Raw genomic sequence first — 25842 nt, forward strand, 5'->3', positions numbered from 1 at the left:
GCAATTTTTTTATCCCCATAGAAGTGAGAAATTCTTCAAATACTTTATGCACTTTGAAACTTACTTTTAGTACTCAAAATCATGATGTTTTTGTTTTATTTTACGAAATTCTTGTGATTTTTTCCCCCACAAAATTCTTCCAATTCTTTGCACAATTTCTGCCAATTATGCAAGTTTAGTATCAAAACATTTAACACATTAAGGACATTCCTGCTTATACTTTAGTATTCATATCTTTTACACATTTCAAAAGTGTATGTAATTGTTGCAATTTTACAAGAAATAAAAAAAATGTGCATTTTCTGCAATTGATGCAAGTTTGGTATTAAAACATTCAGGAGATTATTCAGAAAATAAAGTAACAGCTTCAGCATCTTTAGCAACTGCATTCAGCAGAAAGCATCATCACAGTAATGCTGCTTTTCTAGTTCCTGCCGAGTTTCTTTTCCCATCAGCTGCTCTGCAAACCCAACAAGAGGCTCTCAAGGAAAAACGGAGATCTGGTTTTTCTGTAATTATGATTCATGAAGGAAATAACAGATGATGCTGATACCATCAATGATCCACCGGATCAGAACTTCAGTAACCTGCCAGACGGTGAAATAGTTTCTATAGAAGTAAACTATGAGTTAGTAAAAACGTGCTGGCGGCGACACCGGCGCTCCGGCGTGAAGCTTTGATGGACTGCAGAGCGGCGAGTGTCGTCACGCCTGACATGACAGTCATCATCTCTAACGAGGAGGATCAGAACAGACTGAGGAAAGACGGCCAGACACTCTTACTCTTCAGCTTGAATGGAGTCGGCCGGAGCCACGTAGTTACTGGGGATGAAGCCGGTCTCGCCGGTGTTGATGGAGCGGGCCTCCCACCAGTCGCCTTCCCTGGAAAGGAGCAGAGATCAATCATCAGAAGGACGTGACTCTGGAGGAGTTTGAACCATTCCCCCGGATAAAAGAAACAGCTGATTCAAGCAGCTCTCTGAGAACTATTCCTCATTCCAGCATCAAAGCGTTCAGCTGTTTGTGTGTGATGTTTTACTCACTAATAATCTGATTCTGAACTGTAGGAGCTTCATTTGGGGTCAAATTTGGACCAAAAAGAATGAAAAACCAGATTAGAAACTTGAAAAAAAAATTGAGAATTTGAAAACAGTTTTAAACATTGTAGACTTGAAAAAAAATTTAAAAATATGTGTGAATTTAAAATTGAATAAAAAACTTAACCTAAAACTGTTAGTATTTTTTTTTAATTATGTTTATTTGTATTTTTAACTTTTTTTGTTTGTCCCTCTTTATTTTCAGTTCTCAGTTTGTAAATGTCGTTTTCGCTGCTGAGTTGATCCTATCTGTACGTGAGGGCGGGTCTTTGGGCTCATAGCCTCTTGGAACACAATTCCCATGATTCCCACCACTGGTCTGACTTCCTAAGATGGTTTAGATGTTGAGAGTTTAAACAAAAGAGAGCAGTGTTAAAATGTGTAGTGAGGAGCCCCTCTGTCATCCAATAGGAAATCATGCCCGGTAGCCTATGAGCTCAAAGCCCCGCCCCCACATAAAAAATAGGATCAGCTGGGCAGGTAAAACTTGAAAACTGAATTGAAACTAAAAAATGAAAACTGAAAGTAAAGAGGGAGAAAAAAAAAATATTAAAAAAAATAATAATTTGGTAAAAGTTTTAGGTTTATTTTTTTATTTAAGTTATAGACTTACACTTTTTTATATTTAATTCTTTAAAGTTTACTGTATTATTTTTTTAATTAAAAAAATCATTTTCAAATTTTCAAGAATTCTTTCAAGTTTCTAATAATATTTTTTATTCATAATTTCTTTTTCATATTTATAATAACTATTTTAAGTTTAGAATAGTGTTTTTTATTTAATTTTTCATTTTCAATTTTTTTTTAGTTTTTCAATTTACAAAATTTGTTTAATTCATTTTACATTTTTTTTCAGGTTTACAATATTGCTTTTTTAATATAACATTTATTTTCAATTGTTTAAATAATCTTTTCAAGTTTACACTATTGTTTTTTATTTAAAATGGGATTTACACATTTTCAGGATTTTTTCAAGTTTATAATTTTGCTTTTTAATTTTAAATTTCATTTTCAAAATTTGTATAATTCTTTCAGGTTTACAGTATTTTTTTTTTTTATTTACAATTTTATTTTCATTTTTTCTCTTTTTTTTTATTCACTTCAAGCTGATCCAAATACGTAATCCTTCATGAGAACAGAATGTTCTTGCTGTTATTTTAAATAAAAAAACTTTATTTAAAAAGCGATCCGGTCACATTCAGCAGAGCGAGACTCCATCCTCCCGTCTCTCAGGTCCTGCTTTCAACCAGATTTTTTTCCGAGCTTGTGGGAGTTTTTGCCGTATAATCCGGTCGCCCCCGCATTCCTAAAACACGTGGCTGCAGATTTGAACCCCCCCAGGAGCGAGTGTGTGGGTGTTTTCTGTGTGAAACGGTGACAAACTCAGGGAAGAAACAGTCAGCCCCCCCTCATGAGCTGGCAGAGCTGATCTGTCAGCTGTTTGTTTAAAGAAACCAAAGCTGGATTTGAGTCAGCTGTTTCATCTGTAACGTTAGCTAAACGAGCAGGAAGTTAGCAAACAACTTCTGCGGTGATGAAAGAAACTCCAGCTCTTAGTTTTTACGATTTATGCTTTAAAAGCGTTTAAAAAACAATAAATAATATCTTGAAATTATACACATTTGTCTGATAAATCCTCAACCAATTTGCATATTTTTACACATTTCACAAAAGCTGAAATGTTCACTCCCCGTCTTTACTGCAAATTCTTGAATTTTTATGGACACAAAAATCATGTTTTTTTTAGATTTTCCATAAATAATAACATTTTTTTTCTGTATTTTCAGCCCAACAGGTTTACAGTCTGTGAGCTGTTAGAGGGACCTGAAAGTTTGTAACCCTCAGAGAGGACGAGCGCTGCTGAAAAAGAGCTAAATGTCCAGAAACGCTTTGGTGTCTTGTGAGAGCTCAAACTCTAAGAAGCAATCTGTCGGCTGTCACTTTGAAAAACGGTCCAATTTGTCCTGTTCCCAGCTCTCCTCTGGAGCAGATGGCGTCTTCGCCGCAGAACGGCGATGTGAATTTGAGCAGCGGACGGATGCGGCGGAGGAGCGGCTCTTGGAGCTCGGCCCGTTTTCTCAGCTGGGGGGGTCAGAGGTCAAACCCCAGCAGGTCAACAAGAATCTGCTGAAACTGGATTCTACCGTTATTTTTACAAACTGGATTTGGGATAATGGGCTGATTTAAATTTAGATTTGAATGTTTACACCTAAAACCAAGAATCATATGCCATCGTAGTCTGAATGATGAATATAACTGAAGCTGGAAGCAGCGTGGTATGGCCCGCAGACACTACCTGCCCCCGCCGCCCCCTTTTGACCCTCCCCCACTGGCCGAGCTCCTGCCACACGCCCTTCAGACTCCCCTTCTGCCCCGCCATCTTTGTCAGAGCTGTACAAGACAAATGTATACAGATTTTTTTCAAAATAGCAGCTTTTCTAATGCTTTATCTCCATAGCAACCATATTATTTTTTAACCCCCTGGGGGAGACGAACGGGTTGATGGGATTTTTAGAAGAATTGGCAAAAGTAAACTTTTCAATTTCCTTGGCAACAGAGGTTTTTCGTTAACCACGCCCACATTCCTAACATGTTCATATCACATGCCATATTATTCCAATCAGCTTAGACCGAGGATTCATGTATAACAACTTCACAATATTCTGGTAAAACGTTCTAACGTCACTTTTGCGAGCTTGCACGCCAACACCGTTTTACAAGGAGATAGATTGAAATCCCTAGGAGGAGCTTAAATTTGCAGTAATACTAAAGGAGATTTTTTTTCGAGAGAATTTGGGGTGGCAGCCTCTTCTCAAGGTCAAAGGTCAATGAAACTTCATCTGCGGCTGTAGACTTAAAGGTAACCAAACCCTAAATCAACTTTTTGTGTCTGTTGATCTCTATAAATGGGGCTTTAAAAGAGCTGTCTGTTGGTCATTGCCCAATTTTTGATAAATTAAAATAAAATTATTTAATTTTTGAAAACTTAGTCAAAACCCGCCTGTGTGCTGCCCCCTACAGGTTGAATTGAGGTACTACAGTTGAATTTTGTGATTGGTCAAACCATGTAAATCTCACGACATGATCTGGAGCTCCAGTGATGATGACAGTCCTGTTCCCCATCCTCACCCCTCTGACTGGATTCTCACATTTCGGCTGTGGATGGACTCGGCCTCCAACCTCCCTGTTTGGTTACCCTTTAAGCTAGAGGTAAGTGGGTGAAAGTTTGACTTATCGGTTTTAAAGTTTCAATTCCTTCTAAGAACTCACAGACTGTAAACGTTTTTGGCTAGAAAATACTGCTCAGGTGGGAAAATGAATATTTGTCAGTCAACTTTTAAATGATTTATGGAAAATAATTATGGAAAAAAAAGGATTTGGTGTCCAAAAAATCCAATAAAAAAATAAATAAATAAACACAATTTTACCATATTGTGTGGGAAAATAAATTGCCAAATTCTAAACTTTGCCACAAAATGCCCACGAAGGCATTTAGGTTGTGTGGCCATCCCAGAATAGTTTCTAAGATTCTTTTGGATATCTCTGATGTGTGTTTGGGTTTCGTTTATGTATATTGAATTTTTTATAAGCACTTTAAGAGGTCTTGATCCCATTTTATTTATTTTTGTTGGTTTCTCCTGTTGTGATGTCATCTTTTTGGTGCATATAAATTTTGGTGAGTTTTTGAGGGGAAATTGTGAAGATAATCTGGCCCTTCCGTCCAGGAGCGCTTGTGTTAACTGTTTTCAGGGAGACCGACATTCAAACTACAGACCTGTGCAGATGGTCCATTAGAGGAAGCCATTAGCAGAGCCTGATCCCAGCCTCAATAGCAGACCTGAATCCTGACGGGATTAAACACACCGGATGGACCGTCGGCCTTCTCCACTGTGAAGCAAAGACACTCACGTGTTGTTGATGATCTGAAAACGATCCCCCTTTTTGAACGACAGGTCGTCGGCCGTCCTCGCTTCGTAGTCGTACAACGCTACGAAGAAAGTGACTCCTCCTGAAAGAAACACAACCTGACCGTCAGAGACACGCCAAACGCGTTCTGTTGCTTTAAATCCCACTTCCTGTCCCTGAAAGTCAGACTGAAAGTTTAATTATAGGAACTCGTGAGAAAAAGACAGAGAGAACATCAGAGCTCATAATCCCAGGAGATATGAAGCTTTTCTGATGAAACTTTCATAAAAACATGTGGTGCCACAAACAAACAAACAAACGTTTGTGTTCAAAGTTCCTGACTAACGAGTTCTGAATCGTAGTTTCTACTGGGTATAATGTTGACTAGACTGGAAACATTTAAAAATCCTGTTTCCTTCACGACTTTTATTCCTATTGGATCTCACCTCCTGACTTAGAAAGAATTTAAAGTAATCGACCTGATATTTAAAAAGGCCTTTATAAACAAGGGAACCAAGACAAGGATTTACCCAGAATCCTTCAGCCTCACAGTGAGCATGTCTGACAGTGATGCTGTGACACGTTTAGCCTTAAGCTACGTTCACGTGACCACGTTCAGTGAGAAGTCAGTGTAAACGCGCATATACGAGCATTTTAGCCTTCCACGTCTAAAACTCTCAGCATTTATGCATCGCTACGCAAATATTTAGGTCAGTTTTCAAACTATAGATACAAAACGCACAACGACTGAATGCGCGTCAAAAGTTAAAGCAGCTGATCTTTGACCTATCAGCGACTCAAACTTGGTAGCGACGTCTGAGTATTGTTTTTCTCTAAATGCAGAAGTAATAACCATTTCAAAATTGATCATGGAGGACTTTATATGATAAGAAGCTGGAATTCTTTCATGATTCAGAATAGAGCTGTGAAAGAAAACTCCTGGAGCAAGAGTCACCAGATTTACACCGCTTTGACATTTCACACCAAACCTCTTCCAACTGGAGGTACACATGCTAGTAGTGCTGGGCGATATGGAAAAATGTATATCACAATGTAAAATATCTTATGTAACGATATATATCACGATAATAAAGTACATTTTCAGCTATTCTCTGAAAAAATGCCTGATGTTGTGGCAGCTTTTGGGAAAAGTTGTGACAAAAGTTGTGGATCTTTTAATATATAATTGCTTTAAAAAGTGTCTAAAAATGTTAATTATGAAATAAACTTCCCATTCTCATATTCCAACTCTTTTATTGTGACAGATGCTCTAGGAAAATACTTCATCATCACTATATACGATGTTGCTGTGCTTTCATTTAACTTGAATAGAACAGTGAAACACAAAATGAACTTTTTGTCTTTCCTCACAATAATCTAAACATCTGTGTATTGATTTAAACATACTCTACAATAAAATGACATTTTCCAGTGAAAAATTATGAACTTAAAAAAACAGCACACAGTTCTTTCCAAAAGAATTTGGCCCCCTTGAACTTTTCAACCTTTTTCCACATTTCAGGCTTCAACATAAAGATATAAAACTGTATTTTTTTGTGAAGAATCAACAGTAAGTGGGACACAAACATGAAGTGGAACAAAATTAATTGGATATTTCAAACTTTTTTAACAAATAAAAAACTGTAAATTGGGCGTGCAAAATGATTCAGCTCCTTTACTGTCAGTGCAGCAAACTCCCTCCAGATGTTCAATGAGGATCTCTGGATGATCCAATGTTGACCTAAATGACTAATGATGATAAACATAATCCACCTGAGTGTAATCAAGTCTCCATATAAATGCACCTGCCTGTGATAGTTTCAGAGGTCCGTTTAAAGTGCAGAGAGCATCATGAAGAATGAGGAACACACCAGGAAGGTCTGAGATACTATCGTGGAGAAGTTTAAAGCTGGATTTGGATACAAAAAGATTTCCCAATCTTTAAACCCCCCAAGGAGCCCTGTGTAAGTGATAATATTGAAATGGAAGGAGTATCAGACCACTGCAGATCTACAAAGACCGGGCCGTCCATCTAAACTGTCAGCTCGAACAAGGAGAAGACTGGTCAGAGATGCAGCCAGGAGGCCCATGATCCCTCTGAATGAACCATGGAGATCTACAGCTGAGGTGGAAGAAGCTGCTCTGGTCAGAAGAAACCAAAGTCCAACTTTTTGGCAACAATACAAAACGTTATGTCTGGCGTAAAAGTAACACAGCTGAACAGACCATCCCCACTGTCAAACATGGGGGTGGCAGCATCATGGTTTGGGCCTGCTTTTCTTCAGCAGGGACAAGGAAGATGGTTCAAATGGATGGAGCCAAACACAGGAGCATTCTGGGAGAATACCTGATGGAGACTGGGACGGAGATTTGTCCTCCACCAAGACAACCATCCAAAACATAAAGCAAAATCTACAATGGGACGGTTAAAAAATAAACATCTCCAGGTGTTAGAATATTCAAGTCAAAGTCCAGAATCTGTGGAAAGAGCTAAAAAACTGCTGTTCACAAACGCTCTCCATCCAGCCTCACTGAGCTCCAGCTGTTCTGCGAGGAGGAATGGGCATAAATTTCCGTCTCTCTGTAAAACTGATAGAGACTTACAGCTGTAATCGCAGCAAGAAGTGGTGCGACAAAATATTAACTTAAGGGGCGGAATCATTTTCTATGCCCAATTTTTCAGTTTTTATTTGTTAAAAAAGTTTGAAATATTCAATTAATTTTATTCTACTTCATGTTTGTGTCCCACTTGCTGTTGATTCTTCACAAAATCACAGTTTTATTTATGTTTCAAGCCTGAAATGTGGCAAAAGGTTGAAAAGTTCAAGGGGGCCGAATACGGGCGACGTTTGTGAGGAAAATTTGACGATGAGAGCGTAGTTTGTGTGGACACTCTTTGGGAGTCTAAGGGCCACAAGGGCACATTTGAAGGGGTAGGGTTGTCAGAAATCATTTTTTTAAGGGCTAGTCTTTGTGGCGGAGAGATGCAGAGCAGTCCGGCACAAGGATGAACGAAGGAGAAGCGCTTAAACGTAAGGTGATCACGCGGGTGGACGCAGCGCTGCGCAGATCGCCTGGATTGCAGTGCATTCTGGGTAATTTTTCCTCTGACGTCACGTGTCAATCATCATAAAAATATCGCAACTAAGAGGCAGGTTCAAGGCGCCTATCTACACTATAAAACAATGCATTGTGGGAAACGGCATCCTGACAGTTCTTGTACTTTGATGTGATGTTAATCAGAAATGATTGGCGCTAAATGAAGGAAATCTGTGTATTTTGTAACTCTTTCTGAAAAGTAGTGAATCCCTGATGTAACAATAAACAAGATTTCAAATCATCTGTGGTTATGTGTGTTATTGTTCCCTTAAAAATGAACTTTAATTTGGGACCGTGCACATTAAATTAACCCAGCGGTTATTTCTCCTCTGTTGTCTGCAGACAGATGTTAAAAATAATATCAAAAACATAATAATAGCGACCATTTTAAGGGGGACAGGCATATTAAAATTCAACTGAATGACCCCGACTTCCTGTTCACGATCCGTCTCGCTGCAGCTCAGCGTTCACCTTTCCCCGCCTGGTCTCGCCAATGATCCAGACGAGATGAAAGTCCTCTCAAACACACCTAATGTCTATGGCGCTCGCCTAGGCAGGCGCCTTGCGTCGCCCCTTTCTCGCGATACTTTCATGACGCCGGACATATGATGTTGAGCAAAAAACTACCCAGCATACACCACGCTGCAGGAGCGTCGCGTCCGCCTTGGTCATCTCAGACACGGTTAATGACTTTTTCTTTGCTGCGTGACCTTTTTAAAGTTATCAAACGGATTTTGTTTCGTATTTCTGAGCGCTAGCAGCTCAGAGCTAACGTAGATGACCAGTGACTATTGAGAGGGAGTGTCGTACGAATTCTAAGACACTATTTCTCCATATTTTTCCGTTTGGAGGGCTAAACGTAAGGGCAGAGGAAGATTCGGCCTTCTGACTCAGATTTAAGGGTACATTCTTTCAGAGTTTCCTTTCATAAGTACTCATTCTGTGTGGGTTTATGTGAGAACAGAGTAAAACAGATCTTCATATGATCCTCATGTCATCAAAGATCCTTCTGATGATCAATACAAAGATAATCTGACTGGAATGAGGAACATTTGGAGTGAGTGAAGCGGCTGAACTCTCCACATAAAGTCCCTCATTTATCAGAGTACGGTGACCCCGCTCCTGCATCCTCGGGGTCTTCCTCGGTGTTTTGGCTGACTCACTTTAAATGTCTGCTTTGCATAACATCTGCTCCTCACTCCATCCTCTGCATATCAAGCGTTTGGCTGAAGCTCAGTTTGAGCAGGACGATGTTTGAAAGTCAAAACACGGTGGAGGGAGACGTCTCCTTCAAACAATATGAAAGTTGTCGTTTCCATAGGACACTTCTGTCCTTCTAGGGTTCAACCACCATGTCTGTGTGTTCATGAGTGAAACTGACTGACCTGAGATGGCGGTGGGGTAGGGACTGCTCACAGCCACCGAGGCGAAGGAGGTGGAGGCGCCCCCGAAGGGCGTCATGACGGAGGACGCCCCCCCAAAGGGCGTGAGGGCCGCCGTGTGGCTGTTGTAAGTGTTGTTGTGCATCTTAGCAGCTGGAGAGTGACCGATCAGGGTGGGTTCGGGCCCGTAGTGGCCCTGGTGAGCGCTGGCCGACGCGGCGTTGGGGTTGTCGGGTTGGTATTTCAGCGCCGGACCCTTGTGCTCTTTACTCTTGACGCAACCCATCGTCGAGTCTGTAGGAAGGAGGAGGGAGTATGATGGTCAGAGGACTGAACCAAGGCTCAAACCTGTTAACTCAAAATAATATTTTATCCAATAAACTGAACGGAGAAGCTGCGGGTGTTTTTGATAGTCGGACGGCTTTCATTGAGGATCTAACATGAAAACCTTACAGGCCTGTTTGTCATGAGTCCAACAAGCAGAGAAATACGCTCTAACCTCTATGAGGAACTGAGATTTTTACATTTATGGAGCTGCAGGAACAAATACTGGACAGAAGTTTCACAAGTTAATTTAGTCTGAACGAGATTTTACAATAAGTGACACCAGCCTCCAGTCTTCAGGAAGCTTTCAGAAAATCCTGGAGGACGACAAACCAGAAACTAGCGTATTCCTTGGGAAGATGATGCTCTTTCCAGGTGATTTCACGAGAATCAAGTCAATTTCAGAGACAGAAAAGCTCTAAAACTCAATCACAACGGGGCCAAAATCTGAAATACACCTGAGGTCGCAGGCTGGAGAGGATAAACATTTATGGAACACTCTAAAACGACATTTTTAATTTTTAACAAAATTATGAACTAGATATATAACATTACCTGTGATGTAATGCTAGTGTGAATGCTGTAAGCTGAATTTGGCTGCTGAAGATGCTGAAATTGATAACTAAAAACGCTGAAGCTGATAATCAACTAACATATTAGATAAATGCCAAATTAGCCTAAAAAACTAAAATTAAAAAATAGAAAAATCTTAGGTTACTCAAAACAGCTAGCATGAAGCTAAAATATTACATTTCAAAATAGCCTAAAAAATCTTAGTAAATGCCAAAACAGTCCAAAAAGCTAGCAGGATGCTCATTTGGAAAAATTTAAAACTGTAAATGTTTAACATATTTATAAATAATAAAAAAAATATTCCACAATAAATCAACTTCAACATTAAATAACTTTAAATATTTTACTCTCCATAAAAATATATTCTGTCATAATTATACAAGTTAGAAATGAGCACAAGATAACATCGGGTCATTAATAACAATAAAATAAAACGATCTGGAGGGCCGGATAGAATTACCCTGAGGGCCGGATCCGGCCCCCGGGCCTTGACTTTGACCCACGTGTTCTAAAGCTTTAATTAAAGGCCCTCAAAAAGCATCTGACCCTCGAGAGTCCCCAAGAGTCCCGTCTCTAGAAACCCTTCGACAGACACTAAACGGGAAGTATTCAGTTAGAAAAGTAAAAAGAATCAGAGAAAGACGACAACGGTCCTCAAATGAAGGAAAAGAAAGATTTGTGTCACTTTGAGCCGGCGGGAAATCCTGTCCTCCGATTAGATCTGAGGATCTGAACGCTTCAGGAATGCAGACAAAAACACGCTGCATGAGCGTTCATGCGTGGCCGCACGGACGCCGCGGTCTTTGCAGGAGAGTATCCATTAAACAGGAGAGTATAGCTCCCAGCATCCTTTGCAGGGCGGCGTCTCTGAGCACTTGTCTCCCACCTCTGGCCTTTCTTTCTCAGAGGATTCTGTCCGTTCTGCGTCTGCGATGATCCGCTCTGCTTTCAGCAAATGACGGTTTCCGTGACCTGTGAGCAGGAACTCACAGCTTTCTGTTCCTTCAGCAGAAGCTGCTGCCGCCTTCACAGATTTTATTTTCAGATTTCTATCAGGAAGCGGCCTCTTCTGAACGATCGGTTTGCTCACTTTGGTTTATTAATGTTCAGTTTATGAGCAACTTAAAAACTAACATTTAGTTTATGCTTTACGTAAATGAAACATATATGTAAAAAAATCTCTTTTGTGTCTGAGCTGTGAAGCTTTACCTGAAGTCTGTTGGATTAAGAACTTCAAAGTCTTGTAGTTTGGGAAAAAATATTTTTTATTTTTAGCCGATGACTGTTCTCAGATGAAAATGAGACATTTTCTCTTCCGATGCTTCTCTGTCAGAGCTGATCATCAGTCGACCGTCTGAGGAGAGCCTGAAACTCTTGAACTATTGGCTCCATGAAGAGCAAAGATTTATTTAGATAGAAACTTGATGGAAATGTTGAACCCTTCAGTGTCTTTTATGAAGGTGCTTCTTCAGGTGTGACCTGGATCAGAGCGCAGCATCCTGAGGGAGGACGGACAGTGAGGTTGGAGGTTTACTATTAAATAGAGCTGGCTTAAAAAAATAAGATTAATGATTCACCAAAAACAAGAAACTGATTTATTTTTAAATAATATTTGAATTTTTTTAGGAAAGGAAAAAGTTTTCTGTTTTTTTTAATAATTCTGTTTAATTTTTTTGTCAAATACAATAGTCTGAAATTAAAAAGAATAATAATAATGAAATCAGTATTTGGGTAAAATAATTGTGAACTTGTTAATAGAAATCAAACTAATAAAAATTTTTGACACCTACAGTTCGATTTGTGCAAATCTTTATTGCCAGTTAATTAATGTGGATTTATTTATGAAGTATCTTCTTTTGTGGACTTGTGGAATAATTTAAATATTGTTCCAAAGATAAATATCTAAATTGAATCTGAATGCTTTTCATTTCAGGATTTTCCTGCAGAAACATCTAGAGTGACTTCAGCTCCTGAAGAAATCCTTCATTCTAACTCAGATTCATAAGAAAAACTTCTGTCTGTTTGAAGCTGATAATATGAGTGTAAAACCTAATATTTTAAATAGCTAAGTATAAATAACAGATCTTTTGATTAAGAAGCAAGTTCTTCCACGTTCCAAAACATCAACAGCTCGGTTTCCATGGAAACCCTAAATCAAGTCTACCAAACAGAGTTGTAGTTGTTAAAGGACCTGTCAGTCCGTCTGAGGAGGACGTTTGGGCTTTATTAGTATTTTATGGTTTCATTACGTCGACGCGTCTCCGCAGATGAAAGAAGCGACTCGCATGAACGCCGCAGAGCTCCAGTCTGGTTGAAGGTGAGGTCACCGCTCAAGCAGCAGCTTGTGCGGGAGCTCACAGGTAAACATAACCTGTTCCGACTGCTGATCTGTCTGCTGAGAGCTTTTTCCTAAGAACCGCGACAAGACGGAACCGGTCACAGCAGCTGTAATCTTCACTGATAAACAACAACATGAAGAACAACAGAGAAACTGTAAAAACGCTTTTGTTTCTGTGTAAGATTTAAATCAAGTTCTAATGACAATAAATAAATAAACTTTGTGAACTTATAAAACTGCAGACTCAGCATCTGGATTCTTCTACAACATGGAGCTTTGGTAAAAGATTTGGTGGGTTTAAAACTAATTTAAAATCTGTCCAACACGCCCGTCTCTCACCTCCCTTACGAGAAGTGTTCGACCCGTCACCCGCAGCATGCCCATAGATCCTTCCCGTGGACCACCTTCATGCCCCGTACAGGTTTTCCTATTTTTCTCCCGCAGACAGGCGGGATCGACAGCCCATTGGTGAGAACAGTTGGAACCGAGGCTTAGAGACAGACGCAGTCCACATGTCAGAGGAAACGTCTCTTATGCTGCATTCACACCAGACGTGGTTTCCGCAGAAGAGGTGTCGGGTTTCAATGTTAAGTCAACGTACAGACGCCATCTGAGTCCTCAACCAATCAGAAACTTCGTTTTGTGCATGTGACATTTGACTAGATCAAAGGGTAGAAATCTACATCCAATATGGACGCTCAACACGAGCATTTTCCTCCTGAACTTCCATCCATTTTCTTAACTCGCTGATTTCCCGAAAACTGTCCACCTACTGTTGGGAGAAGCTCACAGGACAGGTCGCCGGCCTAACACAGAGCCCACGGAGCTGGATGCATCCAATACGCTGGCAGAGCTAGCGAGGTCTGCTACCCAGGCTGACAGGTCCTATGTAGCAGAGATCGCTCGTCTGGCCCGTCGGCGGTTGGCTGCTCAGCAGACGGAGAGACACCGCAGGTGCAGTCGAAGTGGGCACAAACGCTCCACGGGCTTACGATTTTCTATATCGGTGACAGTATCGTATCGACCAATATTTGCATAGTTTAAAATAATCTGTATCAATCCGATATCAGAAATTCCACCGATATTCACCACCAATGTTTCTCTTTTACTTTGACTGGGAGTTACAGCAGGAGAAGCGCCGTGTTTAGCACAGAGCTGTTCAAGCAACAGTTTCTCACGCCCAACTCGTCATATACGGATGTATAGTTCGAGCTCCCTCCGCGTCACTTTTTGACGTTTGGGGTAACTCCAACTTGTCGTTTTTTGACCACATCTGCCTGTCCGTGTGACATAAAGCGGCTGCTTGGACAGATAATTATGTTAAAAACAAAGCTAGCAAACTTGCTAGCAATGTCAAGCCTTGGACGCACTTAAAATATGTGCAGGCAATGCAGCAACGTGCATCTTGGCTGCACGTATCAAGTGTGGTCAAGTTTTAAATATTGAAGCAAAGTTTATTCTTATATTTTGATTTTTTCTATGCATGTTTGTACTGTTCTTGGCAATGCAAAAGTTGTTGCATGTCTAATAAACAAAAAAATGCAATAAATGTTGTGTTATTCTAGACACTTGAATATCAGTATAGTATTATAGTATAGTATACTATACTGTCTAGTAATACAGTATAGTAGTATTTACAATATCGGCTATCGGTCACAGTTGCAGAGAAAATATCGGTAACGGCCGTAAAAAAGACATCCAGTTTTATTTCTCCTCTCGGGTTAACGCTCAAACTGGGCCACAGACAGACGAAAGTAACGTTAAAACGTCCATCAGGAGTGAAGTAAATCACAGCGGGAGAGACTGAATGATCTGGTGAACCTGAACACGGTGATGGCGCCTCTGTAGAACTCTCTAAAACATAAAAACCCAAGCTACTCGCTCAACATCATCCATGTTTACCATGACGTGGCAATGAGTTAGGTCTTTAAAACTTTGTGTGTTGCTCCGGAACGTTGAGGAGTCGAGCTGTAAATTTGACACACGAATCACGTCCAGTGTGAATCCGCCCTTCATGTCTGCTCTCCCTCCATCCACACCAACACATCACCAAACACCGGTGAGGGTTCTTCTCACGGATCTCCTCCTGTTCCATCTGAAGGAGGATGCAGATGAGAGTCACTCGCCTACAAGACTCCTCCATCTATTTAAATGACGTTGAGGTCTCAGACGGTTCCAGAAATGCTCCTTAAGCTAAACATTCACTTTATGACACAAACATTTCTGTTTTTGATGTAAAACCGCCCGAGAGCACAAAATGCAGGTTTTCAAACCCTCAGATTTACATGAAGCTCGTTTGGTTCCCAAACATGCAACCAATTATTTGACAGACAAGTTCTACGACTCGGTTCCAGATGCTTTCTGTTAGTTTCAGTTACTTCTGTGGGATTTTTCCGCTGATTTCCCATGATGCCTCATTGTTTAAAGGTTAACAAGTATTTTCTTGAAATATGAGTTTTATGTTGTACTATGTTTTTTTGTATTACTGTTTCATAACGTATCCTAGTAATATTAAAATTGTAGATATAAGAGTCTATGTGATGGCAGATCGACCCTGATGACGAGTTAAACAGACTAGACTGTCGTTTTCCTGTACGACCAGCAAAAGGAAATCTTCACACTCATGAAAAATAAAATTAATTTTCATTCTTCCATTTCTACCCGCTGCAGCGATTGAAAACTTCTTGTCATTCCGGCTGGAACACACATGTCTGAGGTCAGCTAATCAACCTATATTTATCACTGACAGCAAAGATGACATAGCCACGCCCACAGGATAATTACACAATACGGCTCCTACAGTGTAACACACTTAAAACTCCTTGAACTTAAATTAATTCAACCAAACCTGGATTTTGGTAAATTACACAATTCTTTGACAGCTTTTTGAAGCAGATTTCAGTGTTCAGTGACAATATTCACTGTTGAGCTGCACTCACAGCAAACACAATTTGTGTGTTAAATTTGTGTTTAACACACAAGCTTCACCGTCTACTGCAGGATCTGTTTGAATGACCAACGCTTTCAGGGGTACTTCTACCTCTCTGTGACTCCTTTGATGATTTGCTGACCCACATTAGTCCGAAGAGGGAAAAATTAGAATAATATTAGATTATATTTGTCACATGTATATTTGTCACATGTGTCAAAGTCGAGGCCCGGGGGCCGGGGGCCGGATAGAATTACCCGGAGGGCCAGATTATTTTATTTTATTGTTATTAATGACCCGATGTTATCTTTCACTCATTTCTAACTTGTATAATTTTGACTAAATATATTTCTATGGAGAGTAAAATATTGAAATTTATTTAAGGTTTAAGTTTGAGTTTATTCCTGATATTTTAGCCGACTATCAGTTTCAGCATTAAACACTAGCATTATCACAGGTCATGCTATATATCTAGTTCATGAATATGTTATAATATTACGGTTTTGAAGTTTTAAAAATGTAGTTTTAGAGTGTTTAATAAATGTTTATCCTGTTCACCCCGCGACCTAAGGTATGTTTTGGATTTTGTTCGATTGAGTTTGACACTTCTGTTTTATAGTATTCTGTAATGATAATAATCTGACCTGCCATTTATGAAGAAATCCTTCAGTTTGTGTTTTTTCTTTCTACATGTATTTTCATGGATTGATGTTGGTAAATAAACGTGAATTACACCTTTTGCCTTTCAGACGTTCCCAGAGACCAACGTACCTCAGAAACAATGTTTAGACTCAGGGGGCGGGGTCATGGAACAGGTTGATGTTCCACATGGATGACCAGGAGTTTGCTCTTCTGGTTTTTGGCCTTCAAACTGCTTTAATATCCGTCAACACCCAGAAAGATGGCGGATAAAGGCTGTAAAAAGACTTTACCAATAGGTGACATGTAACAACATGGTTTCAGAATTCAGACAACTACCAGCAGCAGGAGCTGTGATGTCCAAACATGACCTAAACACTCGTCAATGACCAACCCAACAGTCCATCGCCATTGATAGTCCTAAACAATCAGATCTTACAAATTAAAACAGCAATAAAAGTAAAATGTATGAATCAAACTGCATTTATAATTTTAGTATTTAGAATTCTTTTGATAAATAGAGCTTAATGTTTGTCTGAAACCAAAACTAAACCAAACACACTGAAAACCAACCAGTCTCCAAACTCTGGGTTTACTGTTCTGGATTTCTACAAGTTCTTGATGTTAAATCAACAGAAGTCGACATCGGATCAGTCAGTGGAAAAAATCAGGACTGTAGTGTTTCTGTTGTCAACAACTGCTCAATTACCAGACTTCAAACTGAAGCTCAGGAGCTTCTACAGCTCCAGGAGGACTAAACTTCAGCGTTTTTGTGGTGAAACATCCCACCTGCAGAGATCAGGAATGGATTTACAAGCCGGGACGAGCCCGTGTGACGAAGGCCGTCAAACCGGTTCCACCACCTTCTGATTCTGGGGAGTCTGGGAGGAAAAACATCGACTCTGTTCAAGACTTTGAGGGTGTATTTACTTTCAACGAGAGTTGGGTTAATTAAATTGTGGGTCTGAATGATTGGTAAACGAGAAGAGAATGAGTTCTCTGAGAAGTGGAGATGTGGTTTTTGCTCCACGCCCATCAACCTTTTATGTCTCCCACACAAAGCCATCATGTCAGTGTGTGGTGGTATTAGCATATAAAAGCTACAACATTCAAAACCTGGAGACAAATCTGCAGGAAAAGAGCATGTTTGTGGCTCCTGCTGGCTGCATGAAGTCATGAAGTATCATATGAAACAAAACAAAGCAGAGTCTCCTCCTTCTGAGTCTCCTAGACGCCGTCAGGAGATCAGATGAGAGAACCGGACCGATCTGGTGGTTCTGAGGAGCCCAGACGTGGTCAGCCTTCACCTCACATGTGGATCTCTGATCAAACTAGCTTTAAGGCAAAATGCCCTTTTGCTAATGACCTCCAAAAAGGTCACAGAGGCAGAGCGTCTCCCTGAGCGACCCTTTTTATTCATTAACAAACTCAAAATGAATTCCTTTGATAAAGGAAAATGTTTCCTGAAATACTTCGCAAACGTGGAGCCATTATGTGCAGCTCAAAGGCTTTTTCTCTATGCTAGGCCGTAAAGCAAACACACCCCTGACGTCGGTAACTTTACTGTGGAGCCTACAGGAGAACACAGAGACACTAAGAGAGCTGCTGGAGCCAGACGTCCAAAGCCATCGGACATGTGAAGCTGCTGCCAGACGGCCTGTGATGCCACGTCGGATTAAAGACACACAGGCTGCTGCTTCCCACAGGCTCCAGCCACAATGCTGAGACAGGAAGCCTTTCTGAAGCTGGCACGCACCGACGTCCAGGACAAAAGCAGCCCCCACCGAGCGCCATCAATCCAGCATGTCCGCTCCACGCATCTTTCTGTCAGAATCTACCGGAAACCTCACAGAACACACTCAGCAGGTTCCTCTGTGTCCGAGGACAGAAGAACATCAATGAAAAATATGAAATGATTTTATACAACAATCAGACGACATGTTTGATAATATACTGAGCACTTAAACTAAAATGTTTCACTGTAAATATATGAAGACTTAAAATACCAGCAAAACTTTCAAAAGTGTTTCCTGTCAAGATCAGGAAGTTTTGGTTGAAATCAAAGCGGAAGAGTTTGGAAAAAGGGAAATGAATTCAATAGATTCTGTTAAAGAACTTCCAGACCAAAGACTGAAGATCTGCCCAAGAAAACAGAATCCCTCAGAAATATCCTGAGAGGATTTCAGATGATTTGGGATGAACTGAGATCATTAGAAAGATTAAGATTATAATTAGATTATATGAGGTGATTTAAGGTTGACATAATATGAATTTAGAAATAGTATGATATGGAATAATTGTAGATGATTCTAAGTGATTTAGGATTGTACTGAATGACGTGTGATTGGTATGATTTGGGGTGATTTAGAATGAAATGATTTGGGGTGTTTTTTGGGAGGGGGGGGTTGTTTTGGGTGATTTATGGATGATTTGGTATAAAATGAAATTATTGGGGAAGATTTGGAGTGATTTAGGGGTGATTTGGAATGATTTTGGATTATTAAAATATATTTATGATTATATCGAAGGACTTGTTATAATTTGGTATGATGTGAAATAAATGACGATGAAATAATTTGGGATTTAGGATGTTTTGGGGGGGTTGATATTGGGTGATTTATGGATGATTTGGGATAGTTTGAAATGATTTAGGATGATTTAAGATCATTTAGCGTGATTTAGAAATGATATGGAATGTTTTGGATTATTCAAAATAATTTGGGATTCATTGAAGGACTTGTTATGATTTTAAATGATTTGGGATTTGAAATGTGTTTAGGGAGTTGACTTTAAGTGATTTATGGATGATGTATAATTTGAAATGATTTAGAATGATTTGAGTTAATTTAATAGGATTAAGGGATGATATGAAATTGTTTTGGATTATTTAAAATTATTTGGGATTACACTGAAGGATTCGATATGATTTAAAATGATTTGGGGGGAATTTAGAATGAAATAATTTGGGATTTGAGATGTTTTTTGGGAGTTGATTTTGTGTGATTCATTGATGATTTGGTATAGTTTGAAATGATTTGGGATGATTTTCAATAATATAGGATGGTTTGAGTTGATTTGGTGTGATTTAAGGATATTTCTGAGCATATGGAATGATTTTGGATGATTCAAAAGGATTTGGGATTATATTGAATGACTTATTTTGGATTTGAAATTCTTTTTGGGAGTTGATTTTAGGTGATTTGTGGATGATTTGGTATTTGAAATAATCTGGGACGATTTGAAATGATTTGGGATGATTTGAGTTCATTTGGCCTGATTTAGGGATGATTTCACGCATGTGCAGATCTCCTGCCTGTCCATCTGCTATATCCGGTCGGAACGACACACTAACGTTAGAACTATCGAGCAAAGAATGGAAGATTGATACTCTGACGTTTCTTCAAGGAGACGATCTTTGAATGTCTTTGTTCTACCCGTTACATTTGACTAAACTTCAGCAAGTTAACCAGGAAGGAGACGATTTATTCACAAAGACGTCTGGTTACAGAATAAGTAAAAAAATAAACTGATGATTTAAGGGTTCTTTTTTAATAAAGATCTAAAAAAAGCAAATTAATTGACATCAAACTCATCATTACTTAAAAAAATTAACATGCATTTTGGCAAATAAAGTAATACATTTTTATTTAAAGCAATATCATGTTTTCTTGGAGGAAAAAATCTGCTTTCAGTCATTTTTTTAATAAAGAAATTCCACCTTTTTCTAAACTGTCTATCACTAGTTATGTTTTCCATAACCAAACCAAAAGCAGTTTGGACAGAAAAGTGAAAACTAAATTTACATGTTGTCAGATTGGATCATGTATGGGGCAGAATCGTAATCTTCAGAAGCCTGGGTTCATGTAGGACTCGCTCTCCAGTCCTGCTGTCCTCTTCCTGCTCGTTCATTCGTATAAACGAGCAGAAACCAGTGGACGAAAGGTCAGCCGGAGTGACAGCGCATCATTTATCCAGCCAAATACCGAGGCATCCGTTCTGAAGGCTCCCTGAGGCTCACAGACCATCACTCCTTCATAACTGAGAGGACGTCCTGCTGACCTCACGTTCCCATTTCCAACAACGTTCCTCAGATACTTAAATGCACACAAAGAGCAGAAAACATTACGGAGTGAGTATGAAGGCTGTGTGGACGTGCCGCTCATGTGATGCTTCAACAAGGTCACGCTCAGCATTCAAAAACCCCTGTAAGCATAATTACAGGCTAAATGGGGCTTAAGCAACTAAACCAACCCTAATTAGACGGCAAAGCCTCCTCAGTGGATCTGGGGAGTTCAGTTCCACAGAACTGTCAGACCCCCCCTTTACCCAGATGGATTAACAAGTCGTTATATCTTCAGAATGACCACATATCTGTGAAGGAGACCGATTCTGAAGCTCCATTTTTGAGGAAGCAGAGAGTGATGGGGCTCAGTCCCTGCCAATCACAGAGGCTGGGGTGGGGGGTGACCGGCTGGGGGGGAGGGAGGAGAGGAACTTCCTTCCGAATCCATTCATGCTGCTGCAGCCACCTGCTGTGTCTGTCAAAGGCCGGACTGAGGCTCGGGAAAGAAAGAGGCGTCTTAAATCTGGAGAGAGCTCCTCCGGTTCCCAGAATTCACACGACTCCGAGCGGATTTGGAGATTAACTTTCATCATCCTAATCTGAATATGTGCTGGAATATGAGCAAACCTGACCCAATAAGTGTCTTTGATCAGAGGGCGCCATGAAACATCCTCTAGATCAGGGGTGTCAAACTCAGTCACACAGGGGGCCACAATCCAAAACACACCTGAGGTCGCGGGCTGAAAAACTTTTTAACATAATAATGGACTAGATATATAATATAACCTTTGATAATGCTAGTGTGAATGCTGTAAGCTGAATTTGGGCGCTGAAGATGCTAGTGCTGTTAGCTGAAAAAGCTAAATGCCAAATTAGCCTAAAAACAATCTTAGGTTAGCCAGGACACATAGCATGTAACTGAACAAAATAGCTACACTTCAAAATAGCCTAAAAAGTTAAAAAAAACTAAATTAGCCAAAACAGCTAGCATGTAGCTGAAAAAATCTTAGTAAATGCAGAAATAGTCCAAAAAGCTAACAGAAAGCTAATTTTTTAAAACTGTAAAACCGTAGCTTTTAAAAATAATTATGAATAACAAAAAGGCCAAATATTTTGTCAAGATTATACAAGTTAGAAATGAGTACAAGATAACATTGGGTCATTAATAACAATAAAATGATCTGGAGGGCCGAATCCGGCCCCCGGGCCTTGATTTCTAATCTCTGGTGGCAACCCCCACACCTCCAGCTGTGTGCTGATGGGGAGAGGGGGGGCTCACAACTGTCCGGCCACCTGGAGAGGGATTACCACCCGCTGGGATTACTCTGCTGCTGGATTCACCCCCAGGGAGGGTCAAAAGCAGAGTCCACCCCCTCCCCAGAGAGGGCACGGGGGTTCTTCACATTCAAAGTTTGGATCAAATGACAAAGAAAGTCACTGAAAAGCCTCCGTGGAGGTTTCTCAAGCTGCTGTTGGGCCTCGAGCAGCTGACAGTGGAGGGGAAGTGGGTGAGGCAGATGTGGGAGGAGGTTAAATCAAATGTTTCCCAAAAAATATCAATAAAGTTGGATTCAAAATCAGTACTTTGACTGTTTGGTTGCTAAATTCCCCCATGAAGAAGCTGGAAAACCCGCCCCGGTTCTGGTCCCAGAACCTCCCCTCATTGTTGTCGGGACTGGAAGCCCAGCAGACCCGGTCCCGGGACGGTTCTGGTCGGAACCGGAACTCTGGGGATCTTCTCCAACTTCCAGTGTCAACACCGGAGGCCCTTCCCGCTCCTCCCGGTACCGAACGGGACTCTAACGGGATTTCTTACCTTCAAAACCGAACTCAGCAGCGATGAAGTTCGGCTACATGCGGCCAGCGTCCCCCGCGCGTCCTCTCGGTTTATTTTTCCGTTAAAAACAGACGTGGAAGCGGGACTGAGCTGCGGTCTGGAGCGTGGAATCTCAGTCTTCCGCCTGTCCCATACCGATTAACTACTTCAGCGGCGCAAAGTCCGTTGGTTCGGCGGCGGGGGACTACGACAGCCCGGGAACACCGCCTGGCGAGCCCGCGTGGCCGCTGAGCATCACGGGAACAAACGCGGGGATCCGCCGCCCGCTGTCGGCTCCGGGTCCCCCAAAAAGACACAACAAAAGCAGCTCAAGCGCGAGGCAGCCGACGAGGCCACGGCAGGAATGGTGCGTTCAAGTTCCAAAAGTAAACTGGGAAAATCTGGCATCGTGGAGCAAATAATTCAATTTAAAATAACAAACACCTATATTTTTATCAGAACTTGAAAATAATACTATACTTTACTGTAAATCATGTATTATTCCCACTTAAATTCCTGAATAAAAACGTAATTATGAATTACTGAAGTGACTGATACAAATTTTTCCGACAGTACGTGAAGGCTACATGAAATCCTGAATGGTTTTCCCGTGTTCCCAATATGGCCGACATTACCGTGAAAAAAGAAGGGAAAAAAACAGTAAAAAAAATATTTGATTGACTAAACAATACAAAACAATACTAAACTATACAATATGCTTTATGCTGTCACTTAAAAATCGCATAACTTTTGTCAAATAAGAATAAATTGTCCTAAAAAGTGAAGTTTGAGCGTCTGAAAGCACAAGCTCACCCTTTAAACCTCACTCTTGATTTGATAGATTCTGGCGCCCTCTAGGCCTCTAGGCCAAATACAGCAATAAATGGAATACTGTCCACAAATAACGGATAGAAAAAAAAACATTTAAAAGTGTTCACTTCAGGCTATAACTTTAGGCAGCACACGAGCTAAAGCATATGTGTACATTGGGATCTTTTAGGAGAAAAAAATGTGTAATAAAAACATAAATAGGATTTTTCCGCCTCCAACAGGTGAACAGCAGAGCGTTCAGCAATTTGAGACTTGTTTTTAAATTGGACACATCCCAAGTCTTTAACATACAATATATCAGGGCGATATAGAGCATTTGGGGATCCATCCGATACCGATTTGATATCTGTCAATATCGAAAATATCAATACCAATATTGATATTTTTTGTAAATGCGGTAGATGTGACATGAACCTCTAAATCTTAATTGCTTTTAATTATGTAAATGTTTTTTTTTTGTAAGTTTCCTTTTTCAATCACTTGATAAACACAAATACAGAATTGAAACAATATTTTCAATTAAACGGAAAAGAGTTTGTTAGAATAAAAACTTCTTGAAATTAAATAAAAAGTGAAGAACTGAATACAAAACAATCAACAAACCAAAAGAAACAAGATACAAAAACAAATCAAAATGTTGAACGATTAAAAAATGGTAAAAATCTAAATAATTTGTACCTTCTTAGCCTTTAAATAGAACAATAAAAACAGTTGAAAACTAGTCAAAAACGTGTCAGCAACTGAATAGAGTGAACAATGCTGGCAAAAGTGGTGAGGCAGCGACTCAGCTGGGTCTTTTTTACAGATTCAGAAGTTTCATCCAGAGTGGAAATATTGATATTTGCGGGCCGGTATTGATCCGATACCAACATCGGTACTATCAATAATTTGGATCGATCCGCCCAGCACTGACATGCAATCTCTAGCAAAGAATAAGAATATATCATGATTTTATAGGGCGCGTGTCAAAGTCAAGGCCCGGGGGCCAGATCCGGCCCTCGGGGTAATTTTATTTTATTGTTATTAATGACCCGATGTTATTTTGTGCTCATTTCTAACTTATATAATTTTGACAAAATATATTTTTCTGGAGAGTAAAATTTAAAAGTTATTTAAGGTTTCAATTGATTTATTCTGGAATAATATTCCTGCCTTTTTATTATTCAGAATTATGTTAAAAAGCTACAGTTTTAAGGTTTTAAAAATTAGCAAAAATTAGCATTCTGCTTTTTGGAATATTTTGGCATTTATTAAGATTTTTTTAGACTTTTTTTTTAAAAAAAAAAAAGATTTTTTAGACTATTTTGGAGTTATGCTAATATTTCAGCTACATGCTAGCTGTTTTGGCTAATTTGGGCTTTTTTCAGTTATTTAGGTTATTTTGGAGATAAGCTATTTTTAGGCTAAATGTTTGGGCTAACGTGTTTTTCTAGGCTAATTTGGCATTTAGCTAATATTCCAGCTGGTTATCAGCTTCAGTGTTTTCAGCTATCAATTCCAGCATCTTCAGCTATTAGCACTAGCGTCTTTAGCGGACAAATTCAGCTCACAGCATTCACACTAGAATTATTGTAGGTAATGCTATATATCTAGTTCATGATTATATTAAAAAGTTACGGTTTTAAAGTTTTAAAAATGTATCTTTAGTTTGTCCAATAAATGTTTATCCTGTTCGCCCTGCGACCTAAGGTGTGATTTGTATTTTGGTCCCTTGTGTGATTGAGTTTGACACTCCTGATCTAACATGTGCTGTCCCTCTAATGAATTCATTCCTGATCCATCCTGGTCACTCCCAAAGAGAACCTCAGCATCTTCATCTCTGCTACCTCCAGCTCTGCTTCCTGTCTTTTCCTCACTGTCTCTAGTCCAAATAACATGGCTGCTCTCACCACAGTTTTCTACACCTTTCCTTTCATTTGAGCTGAAACACTTCTATCACACCTGACACAACCTGCCTGCACTCGCTTCTTCACTTCTTTTCCACACTCTCCAGTCAGACTGTTGATCCCAAATCCTTCTTATCTCTTCTCCCTGTAACCTCACTCTTCCACTCTGGTTCCTCTCATTCACACACATGTACTCTGTCTTACTGCGGCTAACCTTCATTCCTCTCCTTTCCAGGGCAAACCTCCACCTCTCTAACTCCACCTCCACCTGTTCCCTGCTCTCACTACAAATCACAATATCATCTGCAAACATCATAGTCCATGGTGATTCCTGTCTAACCTCATCCGTCAGTCTGTCCATCACCATTGCAAACAGGAAGGGGCTCAGAGCTGATCCCTGATGTAATCCCACCTCTGTCACCCACAGCAGACCTTACCACCTACTTACAGCCCTCGTTCACTGCTCGGTCATAGTTCTCTGTTACTCCAGACTTCGGCATACAGTTCCTCTGAAGCTTTCTCCAGATCTTCACCAGTGGACTTTCTCTGTTTTTTTTTTTCAAACTTTCTCTGTACTTCTCTCTGACTTCACCCTCTTTGTTACTTCCTGCTCCACAACATTTGCTAGAAAACGATTGAGATGTTTTGAAATATTATTTTAACAGTTTTCCATGTTTGCATAATTTTTTATGAGCTATTATACATTTTGAGTTAATATAAAACATGGAAAAATGGTTTGCTGCCTCCTCATTTACGTAATGAATGTGGTTTTTGCTGAGAATGTGGAACTTTCCTGAAAGTTTTTCGGGAAGTCTGCTGCCCCCTGCTGGCGGGTCTCTGCGCAGCTCTGAGGTTTCTCACCTGATGCAGATCCTGCAATCACAGGCGGCGGCGGCGCGCGGAGTAACAAAACTGCACTCGAGTGGAAGTATTCTTGCTTCAAACAACAATATTCACGCA

The 25842-nt window shown here is 40.1% G+C and overlaps 1 protein-coding gene across 1 annotated transcript in view; it reads right to left on the reverse strand.

Annotated features, from left to right (window-relative positions):
* The window catches only part of yes1 (YES proto-oncogene 1, Src family tyrosine kinase), a 36254-nt gene extending 13356 nt beyond the window's left edge, over positions 1 to 22898 (reverse strand). The window contains exons 1-4 of the mRNA XM_024273742.2: positions 22166 to 22898; positions 9487 to 9777; positions 5006 to 5105; positions 783 to 881 (exon numbers count right to left, since the gene is read on the reverse strand). Coding sequence (XP_024129510.1) covers positions 783 to 881; positions 5006 to 5105; positions 9487 to 9769 — 482 coding nt within the window. The 5' untranslated portion in view covers positions 9770 to 9777; positions 22166 to 22898. The remainder of the gene's footprint in view (positions 1 to 782; positions 882 to 5005; positions 5106 to 9486; positions 9778 to 22165) is intronic.
* Positions 22899 to 25842: the final 2944 nt, after the last annotated feature.

The sequence above is a fragment of the Oryzias melastigma genome, linkage group LG17 (genome assembly GCF_002922805.2).
Source record: "Oryzias melastigma strain HK-1 linkage group LG17, ASM292280v2, whole genome shotgun sequence".
In the NCBI taxonomy this organism is placed as follows: domain Eukaryota; kingdom Metazoa; phylum Chordata; class Actinopteri; order Beloniformes; family Adrianichthyidae; genus Oryzias; species Oryzias melastigma.